Source organism: Aotus nancymaae, unplaced genomic scaffold (assembly GCF_030222135.1).
Source record: "Aotus nancymaae isolate 86718 unplaced genomic scaffold, 86718_ANA_hifiasm-v0.15.2.pri h1tg000016l, whole genome shotgun sequence".
Classification (NCBI taxonomy): Eukaryota; Metazoa; Chordata; class Mammalia; order Primates; family Aotidae; genus Aotus; species Aotus nancymaae.
In genome coordinates, this window is record NW_026988428.1 from 29,958,775 (window position 1) to 29,981,218 (window position 22,444).

The 22,444-nt window shown below is 36.8% G+C and overlaps 1 protein-coding gene across 1 annotated transcript in view; it reads left to right on the plus strand.

Moving 5' to 3' along the window:
• The window catches only part of PTPRR (protein tyrosine phosphatase receptor type R), a 283,107-nt gene that overhangs the window by 26,428 nt on the left and 234,235 nt on the right, over positions 1 to 22,444 (plus strand). Inside the window, exon 2 of the mRNA XM_012441339.3 lies at positions 5,937 to 6,235. Coding sequence (XP_012296762.2) covers positions 5,937 to 6,235 — 299 coding nt within the window. The remainder of the gene's footprint in view (positions 1 to 5,936; positions 6,236 to 22,444) is intronic.

Below are 22,444 nucleotides of genomic sequence, written 5' to 3' on the forward strand. Positions count from 1 at the left end.
CACTGCTTCAACTGCATCCCACAAATTATGGTATGTTATATTTTTGTTTTAGTTCAGTTCAAAATCTGTTCTAATTTGTCTTGTGACTTTCTCTTTGGCCCATGGATATTTAGAAATGTGTTTTTTTAATTTCCAAATTTTGGAAATATTCTTGTTTTCTTTCTGTCACTGATTTCTAGTTTAATTCCTTCATGGTCGAAGAGTGTACTTCGTATAATTTCAGTTTTCAAAATGTGTTATTTTATGACCTAGGATACGGTCTATCTTTTTTTTTTGAAAGAAAGAAAAAGTATAAAGAAGAGGAGGAAAAAGGAAGAGAAAGAGAGAGAGAGAATGGAGTATTGCTTTCTTGCCCAGGCTAGAATGCAGTTTAGTAATGGGTATTGGAAACCTCTTTTTTATACCAATAATTATACTTGATGTAAACAGGAAGGAATAAGGGAAGCAAATAACAAACAAGCAGCCAACCAATATTTCATTTAAACCTATGAAATGCTATGCGATTACTGAGGAGTGATTTACTTCCAATTATGTAGTCACTTATGGAATAGGTGTGAGGTGGTAATGTATGTTTTATGTATTTGAAGTGGAGAGTTCTAGAAATGTTTAAGTTTACTTGTTCCAGGTCTGAGTTCAAGTCCTGGATGTCCTTGTTAATTTTCTGTCTCGTTGATCTATAAAATCGTTAGCTCTTCTTGTTACATTGATCCTTTTGCCATTATGTAATGTCCTTCTTTGCCTCTTTTGCTCTTTGTTACTTTAAAGTCTACTTTATCAGAGGCGAGAATTGCATCTGCTGCTTTTTATTTATTTGTCTATTTTTACTCTCTGATTGGTTGATAAATCTTCCTCCTTCTCTTTGTTTTGAGTCTCTGTGTATCGTTGCATGTGAGATGGGTCTGGATGCAGCATACCAATGGGTTTTGGCTTTTTATCCAATTAGAATATATATAACTTTAATACTGGCATTTGATGCTAGCTGGCTGTTTTGCCCATTAGTTAGTGTAAATTTTCGTTGTGTTAATGTTCTTTGCTTTTTGATATATTTTTGGAAAGGCTGATATTGGTTGTTCCTTTATATGTATAGTGCTTCTTTCAGAAGCTCTTGTAAAGCAGGCCTGGTGGTGGTGAACTCTCTAAGTACTTGTTTGTTCACAAAGGATTTAATTTTTCCTTCGATTATAAAGCTTAGTTTGGCTGGATAGGAAATTCTGGGTTGAAAGTTCTTTTCTTTAAGGATGTTAAATATTGGTCCCCACTCTTTTCTGGCTTGTAGGGTTTCTGCTGAGAGATCTGCTATAAGTCTGATAGGTTTCCCTTTATGGGTAACCTGACCTTTCTCTCTGGCTGCCCTTAGTATTTTCTCCTTCATTTCAACCCTAATAAATCTGGCGATTATGTGCCTTGGGGTTGGTCTTCTTGAAGAATATCTTTGTGGTGTTCTCTGTATTACCTGGAGTTGAATATTACCCTGCCTTGCCAGGTTGGGAAAGTTTTCCTGAATGATATCCTGAAGAGTATTTTCCAACTTGGATTCATTCTCTTCATCACATTCAGGTACACCTATCAAACGTAAATTAGGTCTTTTCACATAGTCCCATATTTCCTGGAGACTTTGCTCGTTCCTTTTCATCCTTTTTTCTCCAATCTTGTCTTCTTGGTTCATTTCACTGAGCTGGTTCTCGACTTCTGATATCCTTTCTTCTACTTGATCAATTCGACTGTTTAAACTTGTGCATGCTTCGCGAAGTCCTCATATTGTGTTTTTCAGCTCCATCAATTCACTTATATTCCTCTCTAAATTGTCCATTCTCCTTAACATTTCGTCAAACCTTTTTTCAAGGTTCTTAGTTTCTTTGCATTGGGTTAGAACAAGTTCTTTTAATTCACAGAAGTTTCTTATCACTCACGTTTTGAAACCTGCTTCTGTTATTGGAACACACTTGTAATCTATTAAGCCTTGTTCCGTTACTGATGAGGAATTGCGATCCCCTGTAGAGGGAGAGGCATTCTGATTTTGAGTATTCTCTGCCTTTTTATGCTGATTTCTTCCCTTCATTATATATTTATCCATCTGTTGTCTTTGTAATTACCAACTTTCTTACTAGGTCTCTGAGCAGACGTCCAACTTGTTGATTCCCAGCACCGAAATCTGAGCAATCCACTGTGCCGGCCAAAACAGCGGTGTTAAGATGGATGGTGCTTTTCTGCCCGGGAATCTCCGGACTCTGCACCAAAAACTGGCGCCCTAAGGCGCCAGCAAAACCGCCGCGCCGGCCACAAGAGTCGCCCTGGCAACACGTGGGGCTCCTCTGCTGGGAATCTCCTGGTCCGTGAGCAACAAATATTCGTCTGAAAGTGTGGCGTCCTCTCGTTCTCTGCACTTTCACTGGCAACTACGAGCCCGAGCTGCTAGTGATCAGCCATCTTGGATCTCCTCTCCGATACGGTCTATCTTGATGACTACCCCATAAGCACTTGAAAAGAATGTGTATTCTGGTGGTTTTGGTTGTCTGTTCTGTAAACATCTATTAAATCCACTTGGTTGCTAGGTCGTTGTTTTATAAGCTTGCCTTTGCTTCTTTTCTGTCTCCTCATTCTACTTAATACTGAGAGGGAACAGTTAAAATCTTCAGTGATAATTGTGAATTTTCCTATTTCTCCTTTCATTTTTGTCAGCTTTGTTTCATGGGTTTTAAGCTCATTTTTGATACATATTTTAGATTATTATGTATTCTTATGTACATTGCATCATACAGCCATCATTATGTAATGTCCTTCTTTATTGTTGGTAATTTCTTTGCACTGAATTGATGTTAATATAGTCACTCCAGCTTTCTTTTTATTAGGTTTTCATGATATATATTTTTTTCACACTTCACTTTAAAAGTATCTATATCATTATATTTGAAGTGAGTTTCTTACACTTCCATACCTGCATCTGAGTTCAGAGTCTCAGGTGTTGAGAGGACAGAGAGGAAAAAGATCTGTGATGGTTGGCTGCCTTTGAATTACGGCTTCACTAACAGAGAACTTGACATCTCAATCTTCACATTTCCAAAATGTTTACTTGAGTATATTCATAAAGCTGAAGTGAAAGAGGCAATAGAGAGGTAGCATTTGAGGATAGAAAATACAAAACTACTTCCAGACACTAGGTCAGTGGTCCTCAAACTTCAGAGTTTAAATACAAGAATTTTATTATAAATCCAGATTCCTAGGCTACATCTACAGAGATTATGCTTTGGTAGTTCTAGCCTGGGATCTGAGAAACTGCATCATCATGTCCCAGATAGTTCCAATCCAGAGAATCTAAGGATGTCACTATGAAAATTTTTTTCTTACCTAATGATTATGGTAGGACACCTGATATTACACTGCTATCTTAGAACTCATTACTCAAGAGCAAGGCAGGACTAAGTTCATTCACACAGGCAAGTGGATAAGGTTGGGAAATTTTAATTGTGTTTCAATTGTATTTCAATTTTTTCCTTTTATTGATAGGCTAATTTTAGCACACATTTGTTAGCTGGACTTATGTATTCTATTTAGGTAAAGTGGCTCTGAAAAGGCTTGCCGTGATTGATAAAATATAAAAAGAAAGATTGAAGGTATTTGTGTAATTTACTATTTGTCAGTTATTTCTCCTCTTTTCAGATATCTGCTTCCTCCAATCTTCTAAGCTGCCTTTTTCTTTTTTCCTTAATATTTATAGAGAATCTAGAGTAGAGGAATTACTAGTTTTTACAGCATTTGCTTTCCATCAAGACTTATGTTACCAACATATGCATCCTGCATCTTCAGCAACTCTGTTTCACCAATATGCCTTCAACTTTCATGTGGGGTTATAAAGATTAGTTATTTTCTTAGTCAAATACTTTCTTCCATGATATAATAGATAGCATGAGAATCATCTTCTGGTACCGATAGCCTTATCTTTTCAGACCACTTGAATTACGTTTTATGTAGATTCTGAAATAGTAATGGAAATTCATCATCATGTCTTCAGTTCTGAGCATGCTAAATTGACCATAACTTTTTATAAATAATCAAACCACCCATAGTTTGCCAAAGATGATAATTGGACAATGATGACCTTTAAGTAATTGTACTTTTTATTTGTCTGAATTAAATGCATTTCTCAGATTTGGAAATGAAACCATCATTAGGAACATATGTAGTATACTGGAATTCAGAACAGGATACCTCAGTGTTGTTATTCTTATCACTGTTTTATTAACAGAAAATGGTGCTAAAATGTTTTAGATGTATATTAACTTTCTGACCACAAGAAGTTTATTTTGTATTTTACTAAAAAGTAATTAATTTTATGTAGAAACTCTTCCAGGACTCTTCCAGGACACTGGACATTTCTGAAAGGAGAGTAATTTTCTTCTTTCCCTCTGAGAAACTATCTAATATCACTACAATGAAGTAATTCCTTTGGAATTAAGAAATAAAATACTATACTATTTTCATCCTAGTTTACTTTTTTTAATATCACTCATTGAGAGATGATTCTGTGCTTTGGGAAAGGTATATTGTATGCATAAATGAACTTGGGTTTCTCACCTAAGAGAAAAGAAATTTACAATGCCCAGTAGCATGAGGATGAGATTTGCCATGATAATGCTATTGAATTTGGCATGTAAATAGCTGAAACTTGCAACAAAAACAAAAAAAGTGAAGGCCCTTGCAAGATTTGGAAAGTAAAAGATAGTAGGAGATTGCAGAATAATTCTTGTCAAAAAGAGTTAAATAATTTTGTAAGGACAGCACTTGTTGCCGTAGACATTTCCAGGGAAAACCTGGGGTACCATTGCTAGGCACTATGTTATAACAGATCTCATGTTTGCTTTTCTAATTGGTGTTTCACCTAGTGATACTCTTTTTGATTCATATTTATTATCTATTTCCTCCTGTGGCCAGTAACAAACAAGAAAAACCATTATTCAATGCAATGAATATTTATCTAACAGAAGAAATAGAGATGAATGTTTTTGTTACTAAATAAATTTAATTGCTATAACAAAGATTCTTAAAATATAGCAGGTAAAACACAATAGAAAATTGTTTTTCTCTCCTCTAATAGTCTGAGTGGGAACTGTGAGGTTGGTATTCTGATCAGGGATCAGAATCTTTTGTCTTAGGGCTCTACCGTCTTTGACACATGGTTTACACCTCATGCTCCTACCAGACAATCTGCGTTTTAGCTAGCACGAAGGAGGAAATGTAAAAAGAAAGGCCACATTAAATCTCTGCTAACATCTCTTTACTCATATTCCAACAGCTATAACTTGATCAAATGGCAATGCTTAGTTCCAGGGAAGACTAAGAGAAATGTAGTCTCTATCTAGATGGCCATATTACTTAACATAAGTAAGAAGGAAAGGATGGATATTTTTTGGACTATTGAAAGTTTCTCCCACAATAAATATACTCAGATTTCTTTCCTCAGTGAGCTTAAAATATTCTATAAGCGTGAAGAAAACTGTTAATTGTAATACAAGCAACAAGTATGAAATAAGAATTGTAGGAAATGCTTATATTTCAGGAAAGCTTAAATGTGATAGAACTATTTATAATTTCAGCAGCAGATAGGACATCCAGGAATAGAAGCCCAACTAGGTGTTGAAACTATGGGTATAGATAAAGGAGGAAATTTCTTAGCAAAAGTGGCATCAGAATATCCAAAAAATAGAACTTTTCAAAGTACACCCACTTCTATCCACCAAAACTTTCTGAGCGACCTTCATACCACAAGATGTATTCTATTTTTGGGGGGTCATGAAGCAGAAAAAGAAAGATGGAGACTAACCTAAATCCTTCACAAGTCTTAAAGCCTCTCAAGAAAGGGTAAGTCTCTTTATTAGATATATCTACCTCTCTTACTGAATAGGGTCTTTGATATTGTTTCTGTTTCTTCCCTCTTCCAGGATGCTTTTCAGGAAACAATGATCATTTTTTGGCAATTAATCAGAAGAAGAGTGGAAAGCCGGTATTTGTTTACCACCATTCACAAGACATTGAGAAGAGCCTGGATATAGCCCCACAAAAAATCTATAGACATAGCTACCATTCCTCTTCCAAAGCTCAAGTAAGCAAACGCCACCAGATTGTCAATTCAGCGTTTCCTAGACCTGCATATGACCCGTCTCTCAATCTGCTGGCCATGGATGGTCAAGATCTTGAAGTGGAGAATCTTCCAATCCCAGCAGCAAATGTAATTGTGGTGGTAAGTAGCATGTTAAACCGATGCTGAGGCTGATGATGATGCTTTCCTTTCATTGATGCTTGAAAAAAGAAAAACACTAATTGTGAATAGTTATCAGTGAATCCCAGTGGTTATGTACCACAACACTTATTCTGTGGCACTTCTAATTTGTTACTTGACTATTGTCTGTTTTCTTCCTCTTAAGTAATCTGAAAACTTGTCTGTATCCTCTGCTCATAGCAGAATGCATGATACATGGTAGATGCTTAATAAATATTTGAATAAAAGATTACTTTAGGAAGGCCTTATAATGATAGTTGATTATATCCTATCCTATACTGACCCTCCTGCCTTCTGTGAGAATCCATTTTAAGCAGATAGGACTTAGTCTCAGCCTGTGTAAATAAATAGCACTTACTGAAGATTCTCTGGTCACTTGACTCAAATTACAGTAAATGAGACGACTGAAAGGGAGAGGTGTGGTAGAGGGCGAGTAGTTTTCTGTCACTGGAGCAATAAAATGAGTGGGGAGTAAGTGATAGATGATATTCCTGATATTACTGAATAAGCACCATTCTTTATTAATCAAAGTGATGAAACAATCCCATTGCTTATGTTCTTAAAGTTCCCTTGCTTGTATAACCCAGGTAAGAGGTTCCCAAACTGTGGTGGTATCACACTTTAAATACATGCTGAGGTTGATACCCTATTTGGACTATAGTCACTCTCTGGTTTGCATCATCGTAGGAGGATCCACATTAAAACTACAAATCAGTAGCTAAATGGTTGTTCTTGCATTTCTGCTCCAAAATATAATCAAATGAGTTGATTTGCGAGGCCAAGATAATTCAGTGAAACCATGTTTGCATTTTGGCAACTTCTCTATGCAACAAATGTAATTAAATTTAACAAGTTTGTTTTTCTTTTCTTTATTTTTTTAACCTACTACATATAGTGTACTTTACTTAGTATTGAGAATCAAAGTTGCATTCATCAATGTTTTCAACTAACATACATTGATTATTTATTATGATCTAGTTTCCCCTTGGGATATCTGGAAATAGAGACAAATGAAATACAGTCTCTTCTTTTGCTTGGAAAATGTCTGGAGGAAATATCAATAATTCAATAAAAATCATAAGCTGAGAACACAAGATGAACTCTTGTTAAGAGAAATATGTGGGTCACTTGGCATCCTGAAATACTTGAACAAGTTTTCTGCATTACATGAGTAGCAGATGTTCCGAAGGTGAAAGTCATGTACTCTGTCTATTCAGTGAAGATAAATGATGATAATGATGTCTCTGTATCTGGAGATGCTCACGTTAATGCTAGGGCTCATGGGAGATACTGCTTCTAGTGGCCATCATATACCCATAGTCATCAACTCTTAGTCACTCTGAATTATAGTTCAAGAGGCTTGTTCTATCTTGTAATGTCATGTACTGTCTAGTTAATTTAATATTATGGACAATAAAAGGCATCGATGAGGAATTCTGGCAGGTCATTTTACTTTCAGTTTATTTGTGGTTTGGAGATTCATGAAGAAGCTGTGCTTTTTCTTTTGGGTGATGATTACATAGAGGCAATAGGCAATTTTGGTGCATTAGCTTTCCCTAGCCTCATTTGATCTAGCCTCTAACCATGCTGTGGCTTTGGTAGCTGGCAAAGCCGATCGCCAGTCCTAATGTTTCCTATAATCCACTTAGATTACTTATGCACATAATGACTTAGCAGCAAAACCGAGGAGGGAGGGTTATTTTTTAAATAATAATGTTTAGCTTCCTCAAAAAGCAAAGGGGTGATACAATTAAATATTAGCTGATTTGAAGATTCATTCTATGCAGAAAAATGGATATGTGGATGAGGCATACAGGAAGCAAGGGTTATTTTCTGGGGCAGCATAATGACTTTAATGGATTAATCGATGCGTGTTTTTGCATCTCATTTGTACATGTGTATAAACGTATATATCAATGTAGACCTTCTTGTTTGAGGGATATTGTAGTGGTACTAAGAATTATTTTGTGACTTAATTTATACCCAAATAGACCATGTTAATGACTATCAATATCTTGAACTGGAGAAATTATAGGCATTTTTTTTTTCAGCCAGGGTAAAAAGCCACACTCAACCTCTGAAATTTATATGTAACTTCTAAGACTTCCTAGCTCAGAAGGATCAAGCATTGCTCCTCCAATATTTGTTTTTCTATCTTGTTTCAGCTACCACTGACAATGAGTTTTAGAATGCTACATCTAACGAAGACATGACAGTTACGTGTGTCTCTCCTCCCTTCCTGATTCCCAGTTGCTGCCGCAAAGCATTTCATAAGAGCGCTTGTCCACAAATGAATTTCTTCCTCTTTCTTCTTTTTATTAGTAATCAGGAAAATTTATAGTTTATTTTGAGGAGAGTAAAGCACAATTAGATTGTTTATCCCAAAGAATGCTAATTATGTTCCAGAAACTCAATTAAGAAGCTGTTATTAGGATTTCTGTGCAAATACAATGTAGAGAGGATATAAATGCCCCAAGGTCAGTGCTATGGTAAGAGGAAAAGCATACAGCTTTAGATGAAAGTATGCTATAAAATCCAGAGGTCTTGTCACTGGATCCTCAGGGTATTTGTTAAGCCACAAGGCCGCAACACCAGGAAGGAGGAAACTTGGAGGTACAAGTGAAAGTGGTGAGATGCAGGCAACTACAGGCCATTTCAGTTCAGCATAGGCTGCTGAGTGAAGAATGTACTAGCCTGGCCAAAATCTGAGCAAACTGGGGACTAATAAGATTTGGGAATATAAGGGGTGGTTTTTGACATCAGTGAGAGGGCATGGAAATGGGAAGATTATGACCAGTCTGTGAGATGGACTTGTGGGAATAAAAATAAAGGAAAGAAGATGAAGGAGGAGAAAAAGGAGGAGGAGAAGGAAAGGAAGCAAGGAAAGAAGGGGAAAAGAGGGGAGGGAAAAGGGAGGAGAGGATACAATGGCAGTTCTTAGGGAAGTGGGAAGCATTCTGTGAGCATATAGGAAGATTGTGGTGAGTTTCCAGGGGCTTGCGATTCTCTCCTTGAGATCCTAGAATCCTGAAACTTCTTGTCTTGCTCACTACTCACCCAGATCAACACACAGACATTCTATTGTTTTGGTGATACAGGACATTCTTTGCAAATACTTTTATCTGGTGTTTGACTTAAAAAACTATTAAAGCCAAAACCTTGTGATATCTATGGGTTTTAATTTCGTTCTAAACTTGAGTTTCTGGCATACCTCAACTTTGTTCTGCTGTTGACTACATTTTGAGATTGATCTTACAGGTAAAGTGATAATCTTAGACATTATTTGAAGGGCTTGAAAGTCCAGCTTTCTCATTGCTTTGCCACAGTAAAGAAATTTTTTAGCATTTGCTGTGTTGTGTGATGTGGATAAATAATTGTTGGGCACTTTCTCAATAGACAAATTGATTTAATTATAATTTTATATTTGTGTAGTAGATGACCCAAAGGATGGGCTTCATCTATGTACATATCAATAATATTCAGCCAAGTCATGGCAGATGTATTGGTGAGGAATATTTTGTTACAAGTGATAAAAAATTCAACAGAAATTGGAGACAATTTATTGGTTCAAATACCAACACTTTGGTAGTATATTTAGCTTTAGATATAGTTCAGTCAGCATTTAACACTTCTCCTGACATAGGAGAAAGTTAGGATCCCTGGGATATGTCTAGAAATTCAGACTGTTTGCTAATGAGGACTATGCTTTAGTATATTGTGACCCCAAAAAGTCTCAAATTTGTGAAAAACCATGGTAGCCTATATACTTCTTGATGGTGATTGTTTATATAGTAGGGACAATTGGTGCTGTGGTAAGCTGTGGAGAAGCAGATATCTAGGCTTATTCTTGAGCTAAGTGACTTACTTATGGTGGGCAAACTCCTAGAACGCATGGTTCAAACACAGACTTTGGGAAATTTTTTGAATTAATAAGTCTTAAGGGCATAGGGGATTATTAAAATAGCAAATATAATACCAAGTCCAAAGTAATAAATTGATAAAAAGCACAAGTCTACTATAAAGTGAGGTATGACTCAGATACGCTTCAATATAGCCCCAGAACACCTGTCCCAAGTTCCTAGGTGGGATGCACATGAAGCCCTAAGAGAATAAATCTGATTTTAAAAGTTGCAATACAAGGAGGTTGGTTTAACAACTACTGAAAATGCATGCATGCAAATTTACAAATGGAAAAGGAGAAATCGTAGAGCAATTTGAGTCCATATGAGAAATTAGAGAATGATAAGTGAGGCGTCGCAAGTGAGTGGAAAACATTATTGACCACATGAGATTGGCACAATTGAATAGCTTTTTGACAAAAAAAAAACATGATAGTGATAAGTAAGTTATATTTTTGTTAAGTACAAAACATTGATAGCATGCTAAGAACTATGCAAGTATTATCTCATATAATTGTTATAGAAAGCCTATGGCAACAACAAAACTATTATCTCTGTTTGAGTCTTGGCTTTTCTTTCCCTCATAAACTATTGGAACATGCTGCTAACTAGTCACTGTACCCACTCTTTCCCATTTTTGTTGTAGTGACCTGCAGAAAGTTTGAATCAGATCATATCACACTACGCACAGACACAAAGACAAACAGACAAACAGACACACACACTTATTCACAACTGCCTTCTCATTGCCACTGAACTAAAATTCAAACATTTTCCCATAGCCTACATCGTACATCACCTGGGATCCAGGATTCCCAGAACTCTTGCCTAAGGATTCTAATTCCATAGTTCTGGGTTGGATCCCAGGAATCATTGCATTCAGCAAGCATTCTGGAGGATGCTTGAATTTTCAGAGGTTTAAGAAGCATAGCACACAATAGGCCTACCTCTGTGTCTCTGAGCCCATCTCCCACCACGTCACCTTTTTCTGACTCCTTGCAAACTGCTCTGGCCTTCTCTCTACCTCGGGACAGTGAGCCTATTCTGCCTAGAATTTTACCCTTGTTATTTCTACCTAGAATAACACAATTCCTGCAGATCTTTTGTCTAGCACATAATGAAGGGTCATTAATTATTTTTAAATTAATAAATGTCAAATAACAGAATGCAGTTGTTTTGGACACTGAGATGATGAATGATTTTTTATTTCATTCTTTGACCTCAACCTGCTGTAAATTTCCTACTTTTTTCTACAAGTAATTTTTTCTTTAGTTTTTTTTTTTTTTTTTTTTTGGCAGAATCTTGCTCTGTTGCCCAGGCTGCAGGGCAGTGGCGCAATCTAGGCTCACTGCAACCTTCACCTCTTGGGTACAAGCGGTTCTCCTGCCTCAGCCTCCCAAGTAGCTGGGACTATAGTCATGCATCACCATGCCAGGCTAATTTTTTTGTATTTTTGGTAGAGACAGAGTTTTGCCATGTTAGGCTGGCTGGTCTTAAACTCCTGACTTTGAGTGATCCTGCCTCGGCTTCCCACAGTGCCCAGATTACAGGCATGAGCCACTGTGCCTGGCTCCTACTTAAATTTTTAACAGACAGCTTGGATAGTTTTAAGGAAGAAATTTCAAAAGTAGAAATGTGAAACCAAAAAGAAAATAAACATTGGGAACATATGACATCACTGAAAGAAGGAGGGAGCTGTCTTAGACCTAGCCAGCGTGACACTCCGTTTAAAACTACAGCCTCCATAGACGTTTATGTCTATCTGCCTGCATTATTTTTCTTTGTAGTGCTTATGGAGCACCCCTAGCTGTTACCTTTTATGTCTCTTTCTTCCCCAATCATAATGTATGTTCCACAAGATTGGGATTTTTCTATTTTGTTCCTACTGTATTTCCAGAGACCACAGTAGTATAAGGGCCCAAAACTCTTTATTTGATGAAAGAATGAGTTGATGCCAAAAGAAACACAATTCAAAAGCTTGTATTTAAATAAATAGTGCATCTCATTATCAAGAAAACATGTTTGAGCACACAATTTTAACACTTAATTACCTATTATCATGTGATCTCCTGTTACATTTTCTCTCCCCACCTAGAGGGGAAATTCTGTGAAAAATATACTTGTTTTGTATCTATAACCTTTCAATAGCAAATGCAAAATAGCTAGTCAGTGAATATTGATGATTGCTTAATCTATTTCCAGGAGTCAAAATCACTTGACTTGACTTAAAGGATCCACAATAGCCATTTCACAAATATTAATAAAAAATTAAATACAGTGTCCAATTAGATTTTATTTTTAAGAAAGTCTAGACAAAGAAATTCAATGGTCTACTCCAGGAGTTTGGTTGAACTTTTGCTCTTCTCTTAACATATTGTTAATGCTTCCTATTCAATCATAAGATCTTCTTATATAATCACCTTCTTATATAATCACCAGACTTGCACTGTGAAAAGCTTCATGCTTAGATTTCCCCAGCTATTACTGTCTCCTTGCAAAATAGTCTTGAAGTAGAAATTCCGTTCTTGAGCTTGGCATCCTGACAGTCATAACTGTCACCATCTGTTGCTTTTCACCATTTCTAGCTATTAAAGCAGCAAGGAGGATGCTGGAATGCACTCTGGAAATGCTAGAGGCTAAGCCTCAGCAACGTCTGTGTGACGTTAGGACCCTGGAACACTCAGTTCATCTGCTTGTTTGGGATCATACGCACTCAATATTAGGATGACTCAAGCCTTAAGAGAGCTAGCTTAATTGATTATCATTACTAAAGATAGGCCTTGCTCTCCAGGTGCAATTAATTGGCAGGGAATAATTTAGTAATATTTTTGTTCTGATTCTAAAAATTATGCATTTTCATAGAGTTATAGAATATTTAGAAAGCTTAGATAAGGAAAAATAAAAATAAAAACCATCCTTAACTGTTAGATAACCAACGTAATCTTACTCTCTGTATATATTCTTTTCTGTTTATGGGTGCATATACTTTTATAAAAGTATGAAATCTGTATATATGTACTTTATAATTTTTTACTTAGTTTATATGTTATGGATAGCTTTCTGAGTCATTAAATATCTTTGTATAGCATCATGTTTAACAGCTGTTAAAAATTTCATTGTATAGTAACTTTCAGTTTTATATATTGTCTTATATTCCCAGTACAGTCATTGATTTAAGGCCACTGATCCTGAGAAGGGGAAATACATGATGACTATATCAAATATAGTATTATTTTCTTTTCTCTTTTTTTTTTTGAGACAGAGTCTCGCTCTGTCGCCAGGCTGGAGTGCAGTGGCGCAATCCTGGCTCACTGCAACTTCCGTTTTCTGGTTTCAAGCAATTCTCCTGCCTCAGCCTCCCGAGTAACTGGGACAACAGGCAGGTGCCACCAGGCCCAGCTAATTTTTTGAACTTTTAGTAGAGATGGGGTTTCACCATGTTGGCCGGGATGGTCTCGATCTCTTGACCTCGTGATCCACCTACCTCGGCCTCCCAAAGTGCTGGGATTACAGGCTTGAGCCACTGCGCCCGGCCAGTATTATTTTCTTAGCAATTGCCCAATTAATATTACTGAGAGAATTTGGTGAGCTTATCTCAGAGAAAGCTACTTTCTTTATAAACTCTTCATATAATTGTAATATAGATCTAATTATTTTTTTCAACTGGGCAAATTATGTATGCATCATAGGTCTTAGACCTTAAATCTTAAGTAAGGTGAATTATTTAAGATAGCCAAAGAAGTAAACAGAACAAAAAAAGACAAAGTTCTGATTAGAAGATACAAAACATTCTATTTTAGGACTTTTCTTTGAGGAAGAAAGGCAGTGTTGTTCCTCTTTACGTTGGAGCCTGAAAAACCTTTTTTAATCCAAAATTTCCACAATGTCAAAAAGTAGGATCTGCAGATAAATGAAAATAATATCTTAGGAGCAAATATTTACTTGGAGCTTTCAGTTCTCTCTAAAATTGCCTTTTGTTTTACAGTTAGGAACTGTTCTCTCATGTGCCTTTTGTTAATGACTTTGTCCCCTTTCCTTTCTTTCCTTGTGTATATACCTGTAATCATAAATGCCTGTAAATCAAGCTTACTGTCTTGTTACTACTCAATAGTTCACTTAAAAATCTCACTGCTAATGGCTGATTATACTGGGCTTTCTGGGCATTTAGCCCTGCCCGTCTGTGATGGGATTGGCACCACTTAGCAAAATGCTTTAGTTTTCTCATTATAATCCCTATGACTCAGGTGGTAGAAACAATGTGTTTCTTTCTCTTGCTTTAGGAAAAATATGAGAGCTACAAGTCCCTAGAAGGTTCTCTCTGAACAAATTGATGAAGCTTAACTCACAGTGCTAGTCTACAACTGGAATGTGAGTCTAGAGTTCAGACAGGTCACGGCCAAACCTTTAGACCTGGGAGATATGCACAGACCCAAGCATGGCAGTTAACACTGTGTGAGTGGTTGAGAGAATGCAGACAGAGGGAAATCATAGAATAGAATAGGCTATCACTGGGCAGGAGTGGAGAGAGGACCAACACAGAGAACAGATGAAATTGTGGGAACTCATTGCATAAATTCTTCTGGAAGTCTTGACCACTCAAAAGATTTCAGCCAAATATTAGTTTTTCATAACAATTAAAGTCTGCTTCCTAACTAACCCTTTCATTTGTTTCCTGGGAGGGTTTAAGACCCCAGGTCTGGCTGTGACATTATTGTGACATTTGAAATAAAACCCAGTATTTTAATAAAGTAGCATAGTTTCTACTGACATAGAAAAAAAAACTCAAAAAATGAAAGGCACAGGACTTTTCATTTAACTTAATATAGTCCTTGGCACACAACAGTTCTTAAATACTTGAACCAAAAAGAAATTATCTGCAGGTTACAGGAGAGAATTGAGGAGGAATGTGAAAAAATTATCAAAATAAGTCAAGGCCCTAGCTTAAGCTGGGTGAAGGTATTGTTATTGTTAAGATATTATCCACACTCAGGTAATCAGTCGGCTTACCAGAAAAGTGGTAAGAGTGGGGAAAACACTAGACATAGTTAAAAATAACTATAGCATAATAGTGTTTGTGGCTCAAGTCTTTGCTCTGTCCCCTCTAATTTGTATGTGACTTTTGTGATTTATTAAGTCTTTGTTTCATTATCTTTTTTTTTTTTTTTTTTTGAGATGGAGTTTTGCTCTTGTTGCCCACGCTGGAGTGCAATGGCACAATCTTGGCTCACTGCAACCTCTGCTTCCTAGATTCAAGCAATTCTCCTTCCTCGGCCTCCCCAGTGGCTGGGTTTACAGGCACCCACCACCACACCCAGCTAATTCTTGTATTTTTAGTAGAGATAAGTTTCACTGTGTTGGCCAGGCTGGTCTCAAGCTCAAATCAGCCTTGGCCTCCCAAAGTGTTGGAATTACAGGCATAAGCCACTGTGCCCGGCTTTCATCGTCTTTTAAATGGGAGGATTAAAATTACCAACTTCATAGAGGTATATAGATTAAATAATAAAACACGTCTAGAACTCTTAAATGGTGCCTAGTACATAGTAAGCACTTAATAAATAGTAACTATAGGGATAGAAATGTTATTGCTATTTTTTAGGCAAAGTACAGATCAAAGTAACTTATTAACATATCTGGAACTCAAACCAGTAGCGGATTAGGTTAGAATCTGGAACTTATAAAGACTTGAGGATATGAAGCCTCTTTGGGTCAGTGTTGGCAACAAGTGATGTAAGTCTAAATATTAGAAAATGCCTATCAAGGAAGACCAGCAATAGGTTTCAGATGAATATTTGGGCAAATTAAAAAAGTGTGTCTTGGCCAGGTACGGTGGCTCACTCCTGTAATCCCAGCACTTTGGGAGGCCAAGGTGGGTGGATCACAAAGTCAGGAGTTCAAGACCAACCTGTCCCAAGTTGCTGAAACCCCGACTCTACTGAAAATACAAAGCCGGGTGTGGTGGCAGGTGCCTGTAATCCCAGCTACCTGGGAGGCTGAGCAGGGAATTGTTTGAACCCAGGAGGCAGAGGTTGCAGTGAACTGAGATTGCACCACTGCACTCCAGCCTGGGTGACAGAGCGAAACTCTGTCTCAAAAAAATAAAAAAGTGAGTCTCACTGAATCATCATATTCCAAGTCACTATGGGAGAATAAAGTTTTTATACATAGATGCAATCACAGAGGCAAACTCTTGGGTCTCGCTGGACTGACCTCCTTGACTCTCTTATTTCTTGTTTCTCCCTTTTCTCCAAAGTGTTTAATATGATAAGACACATAAACATTGTTTATGGGTCTCCTGGTGGTGGTTTAGCCTAGAGTATTCTTGGTGTCCTATATCCTCCAAGAACCCAGGGGGTGGATAGCAGTCATGGCAGTAACTTAGGATATAGTTTCTGACCATCACTCCTCCTATTTATCATAGCTAGTATTGGGGTGGATAGAATCTTGGAATCAGCAATAACAAGTAAAGGCATAGATCCAAAAGGAAATACCTCCAGGGCTAGGCCAGTGTAAATATTTAATGGCAAAGCTTCTAGATTTGGAGATCTCTTCATTTTCTCTTGTGCAGGATTAGATTTCAATTTGCTTGTTGAAGTTTGGAAAGAAAGATGTTGATGTAGGAGATTCAGTGGTCCAGCCATGGGGTGACAGAATAAAAACCTTTAACAAGGTTGAAGAAGATTGGTAATAGTTATTGGTATGAAACTAAACAACAAATCCAGCAGCATGACACAAAGGCTGTGTCACAATAGTGTCACAACAATCGCCCAATGCTTTAGAAGAGAAAACAAATAAAGGAAATGTTTGAGTCTCCACCCTCTGACTAATTAAAAAGAAAATATCCTTTCCTTATGCTCTTTATAAGAGAATTATTTCAAATATATTTGCTGCTTCTCACTGTTGAATCTATTCATTGTGTCAAAATGACTTCAGAAATACAAATATGAACGTTGTCACCATAGCTATTTATCATTGTCCTTTCATAAAGAAGATTGGCCAGAGTCTTAAGACATTTTCTAAATTTTGTTTTTGAAGGATGAAAATATAATCCAGCCAGTATTCATATCTCAAGTTGTTTCTTTCCTTACCTAGATGACATATTTGGACCATTTGAGTCTAGCAAAGTCAAGAGAACATTACCAGTTTTAGATGTCTTTCTGTTTGGCCTACATTTTCACATGGTTTAGGCTTTTGACTGAAACAAGAAGTTAGCGACAAACAGCTTCCAGTAAAAAGATCCAATTTTGAGGGGATAGGCCAAATGTTCACAAACAGTTTCTACAATTGTGGGAAGAGGTGTGTGTGTGAGATATGTTTGCCCTCCTCTATGAAAATGATAGTCAGGTGATGCAAATTCCAAGACATCCTGAAGGACTTAGAAAATGCTAAGAATACTATGTGTTAGGATGACCAGAGTGAGGAATCTGTCTTATTGCTAAGATTCCTTGATTACATTCATTAACATCATCCAATCAGTTATTCTCAATATCTTGGGATTCTGTATGTGTTTGTGTATCTATAGTTGAACAAATCCCCTAATTATTTCATGCTCCCATTACTGACCTAGTGAAGCTGCATTATTTAAGAACTTGTTTATTTTTCCTGCCTGAGAACATGGCAACTATAATTAGGGTTTTTAACCTGAAGAAGTACGTGTTATTTCTATGTGCTTTGAGCCATCAAGTTGATTTCTGTTTCTTTTTTGAAGCTGATCTGATTTTGAATAGGAAATTTTAGGCAGCATATAGAAAAATCTCCTTGAATGGGCTGCTAGGCAAATTCTTTGGATATAGGCTTTAACTAATCAGCAACTATTATTTATGGGAAAATGAATTTTAAAATTTTTCATGTATTACAAGTGATGATGCCATCTATATATGTAGTAAAACTTATAAAAATCAAATTGGTAAAATCAAGTCTATGCCAAGCTGGCTTATAAAAAAAAATAGCCAAGTTAAGGAAACAATACATTCTGATAAGGAGCATAAATAAGTCATGGAGACTTGAGAATTTGTAAGTAATATCTGTAAGGAACTAGGAATGAGTAAGGACAATGGGCTTCTCAGATGTGTAAAAGTTTCTAGTGGACACTGAATTCTTGCTCCCTGAAACATTCATTCATTCAAAAAAAATACTGAATTTATCCTGAATCCTAGGCAGTACAAAGACTCTAGGGATACAATAGGGAACAAGATAAACAAGATCATTGCAGCTGTGTAGTTTATATTCTAATGGAAGAAAAACAACAGAACAAGTAAACAAATGATAATCTTAGATGGTGCTGAGTGCAATAGAGAAAACAAAGCCACATGGCAGGGAGAAAATAGTGGGGACTACCTTATATTGGATACTGAAGGATTCTATTAGATATTCAGACACTTAGGGAGTAAATCAAGGTATAATTGGAAGCTGTGTGGTAGAAGAATAATGTTGGAGTTAGCAGAACTGTGTTGGGATTCCAAATTAGGCATTTACAAATTGTGTTTCCTTCAATGACTTAGTTACCATCTTGTATTTCGGTTTCCTTATTTATAAAAAAAAATAAGTGATACAATAGTAATACCCATCCTATGGAATTGTGGGGATTGAATGAGATAAGGCATTAAAAGCACTAAAGGCATTAAAAGATAAGGCATTAAAAGGCATTATGCTTGACACATACTAAGATCCTTGTAAAAATTGACTGTTATTGGCATTATATGGAACAATGGAAAATGTATCTTTCTGGCCTCAGTACCAAGAAATCTTGTATTTCTCCTAAACTGTTGGTTGGCTAGTGATTATATCTTTTAAACACTGAGAATTATTATTTTATTTCCTTTGACTACTAAAAAGCTGAGAGCCAAAATTGTGGTTTACCTCTAACAAATACAGAGACCTTTACTGAGTGCCTTATTTATTTTGTGAACTAACCTCATTCTTGGTTGGATGTTTTCTTTTCTTCACTCATATTCCCTCTAATTTAATTTTTTTATTTCCTTTTTATTCAATTATCTTTTGTATTATGCATGTTTTTGTAAGCTGCCACAAATCTTTTCTGTAACATGTTCTATCTAAACAAATAGTCACTATAACAAAATAGCCATCAGTGTGGACAAGTTAAGTCTGAATACTACACAGCAAGAACTCCCCTTACAGGGAGAAATTGTTTATCCATTAAGTATGGAAAAAAACAAGACTATATTTCCCAAGATAGAATTACAATATACATAATGATCTGTTTGGCTCACTGCTCATCAGGCCCCAACGTCAGTCCAATCTTAATGCTGGGGGCCAATTCTGCTTCCTAATGTGAGCAGCTTGAGGCAGTGGTAACAGAATGGTTTTGGAAGTAGACATGCTGGGTTCATGTGCCTGTTCTACTGTGGACTGCCTTCGAGATCACAGGAAAAATCAATGAACATTTCTGAATCTTTGTTTCTTCATTTTTTTAATTATACTTTAAGTTCTGGGGTACATGTGCAGAATGTGCAGGTTTGTCACACAGGTATACATGTGACATGGTGGTTTGCTGAAGCCATCAACCTCTCATCTCCATTAGATATTTCTCCTAATGCTATCCGTCCCCCTGGCCCCATCCCCCAACAGGCCCCAGTGTGTGATGTTCTACTCCCTATGTCCATGTGTTCTCATTGTTCAACTCCCACCAATGAACATACAATGTTTGGTTTTCTGTTGTGTTAGTTTGCTGAGAATGATGGTTTCCATCTTCATACATGTCCTTGCAAAGGGCATGAACTCATGCTTTTTGATGGCTACATAGTATTCCATGTGTATATGTGCCATATTTTCTTTATCCAATCTATCACTGATGGGCATTTGGGTTGGTTACAAGTCTTCACTATTGTGAACAGTGCTGCAATAAATATACGTGTGCATTTGTTTTTATAGTAAAGTGATTTACAATTCTTTGGGTATATACCCAGTAAGGGGATTGCTGGGTCAAATGGTATTACTAGTTCTAGATCCATGAGGAATTGCCACACTGTCTTCCACAATGGTTGAACTAATTTACACTCCCACCAACAGTGTAAAAGCATTCCTATTTCTCCACATCCTCTTCAGCATCTGTTGTTTCCTGACCTTTTAATGAATGCCATTCCAACTGGGATGAGATGGTATCTCATTGTGGTTTTGATTTGCATTTCTCTAATGAGCAGTGATGATGAGCATTTTTTCATATATTTGTTGGCTGCATAAATGTCTTCTTTTGAGTAGTGTCTTCATATCCTTTGCCCACTTTTTGATGATTTTTTTTCTTCTTGTCAATTTAATTCGTTTGTAGATTCTGGATATTAGCCCTTTGTCAGATGGATAGATTGCAAAAGTTTTCTCCCATTCTGTAGGTTGCCTGTTAACTCTGATGATAGTTTCATTTGCTGTGCAGAAGCTCTTTAGTTTAATTAGATCCCATTTGTCAATTTTGGCTTTTGTAACCATTGCTTTTGGTGTTTTAGGCAAACTGGACAAAAACAAGCAATGGGGAAAGGATATCCTATTTAATAAATGGTGTTGGGAAAACTGGCTAGCCATATACACAGAGCTGAAACTGGATCCCATCCTTATTATGCCTTATACAAAAATTAACTCAAGAAGGATTAAGGACTTAAGTATAAGACCCAAAATTATAAAAAGAAAACATAGGCGATACCATTCAGGACATAGGCATGGGCAAAGACTTTATGACTAAAACACCAAAAGCAATGTTTCTTCATTTTAATGGTAATTGTAATACCTGACCTGGGTACTCATTTGATTCTTTCTGACATTAGTGAATGTGTTCTGTAAAGCACACTGCATTGTGATTATGTCAGTTATCATGGTTGTGGTATTGATAGTGATGACGATGATTATAATTGACAGGCTTTTTTTTTTTTTTTTTTTTTTTGAGATGGAGTTTCGCCCTTGTTACCCAGGCTGGAGTGCAATGGCGCGATCTCGGCTCACCGCAACCTCCGCCTCCTGGGTTCAGGCAATTCTCCTGCCTCAGCCTCCCGAGTAGCTGGGATTACAGGCACACGCCACCATGCCCAGCTAACTTTTGTATTAGTAGAGACGGGGTTTCACCATGTTGACCAGGATGGTCTCGATCTCTTGACCTCGTGATCCACCCGCCTCGGCCTCCCAAAGTGCTGGGATTACAGGCATGAGCCACCGCACCCGGCTTGACAGGCTTTTTAATTCTGTTGCTGATCTACTCTGATTTTGGAGTAAATCTTAAAACTGTATGGGATTCTTGCCTTGGACAAATTTAGGAGGTACCCTTCGCACTGTAGTGTAAGTAAATGGCATGCCCTGGAGCTGTGCATTACACAGCCCTACACAGCCACATATGCTGACCTGACCAAAGCTCTGCTCATATTCCATTTCTAGTTACCTCATCTTCTCTGCCTGAGTGCGTGCTTTGTTGAGTCAACTGGCACTTTATTTCCTCTGAGACTGGAAACCTGCCTTCTTAATAGTTTTGACTTTGAACTTGGATCTCACAGCCAGCCCACCTCTACCTGCTGGTAGTTTTTTATGTCACCATGGTCTACCTTCTTTTGAGACACCCAATTGCTACTCTTATCTGCTGAGAGCCTAAACATCTTTTCTGTTCAGCCAGAATGTGCTGCCTAACACTTGCCATATGTTCATCTCTTATCACCGGCTTCTAGATCCGGCTCATTCATTTCACCTGCATTTTTTCTGAAGTAAATAATGTAGTGATGCCTTTAAGTTCTTAACATTAGTTATATTGTCAGTAACTTCTGTTAGAAGGGTTTAAAAAAAAAGATGTTATTAATCCAAATGTACAGTAACTCCCAATTTATCAGGGAAGATCAAGTAATAAAGATGCCATAGACTTAAACACATACTCTAAGTAATTGAAGCTTACATTTACAAGGATGTAAATCTTTTTAATTTATATTTCTTTTAAATACATACATAGATTTTTATTGTTTTGAAAATTGGGTCATATTTACTCTGCAAGTGCCTTTTCTTAATATTAATATAACATTAATATTAAAAATGTATTTTTTAATAGGTCATAGATATAACTCAGGGATTTTACATCATAAACTCAAATTATTTCTTCTAAATAGATGCATAGTTTTCACGTTTGTATATACCCCACTTTCTGAAATGATTCTTCTGAATCAATGTACATCTGTGTCATATACATTCATTCATTGTGTGTTTTATGTTTACCACACAAAATTGCTATGATCATCTTTTATAGAAAACTCTAGAGAGGGAAGAACATGTATATGTACTTGTGTAAATGATACAT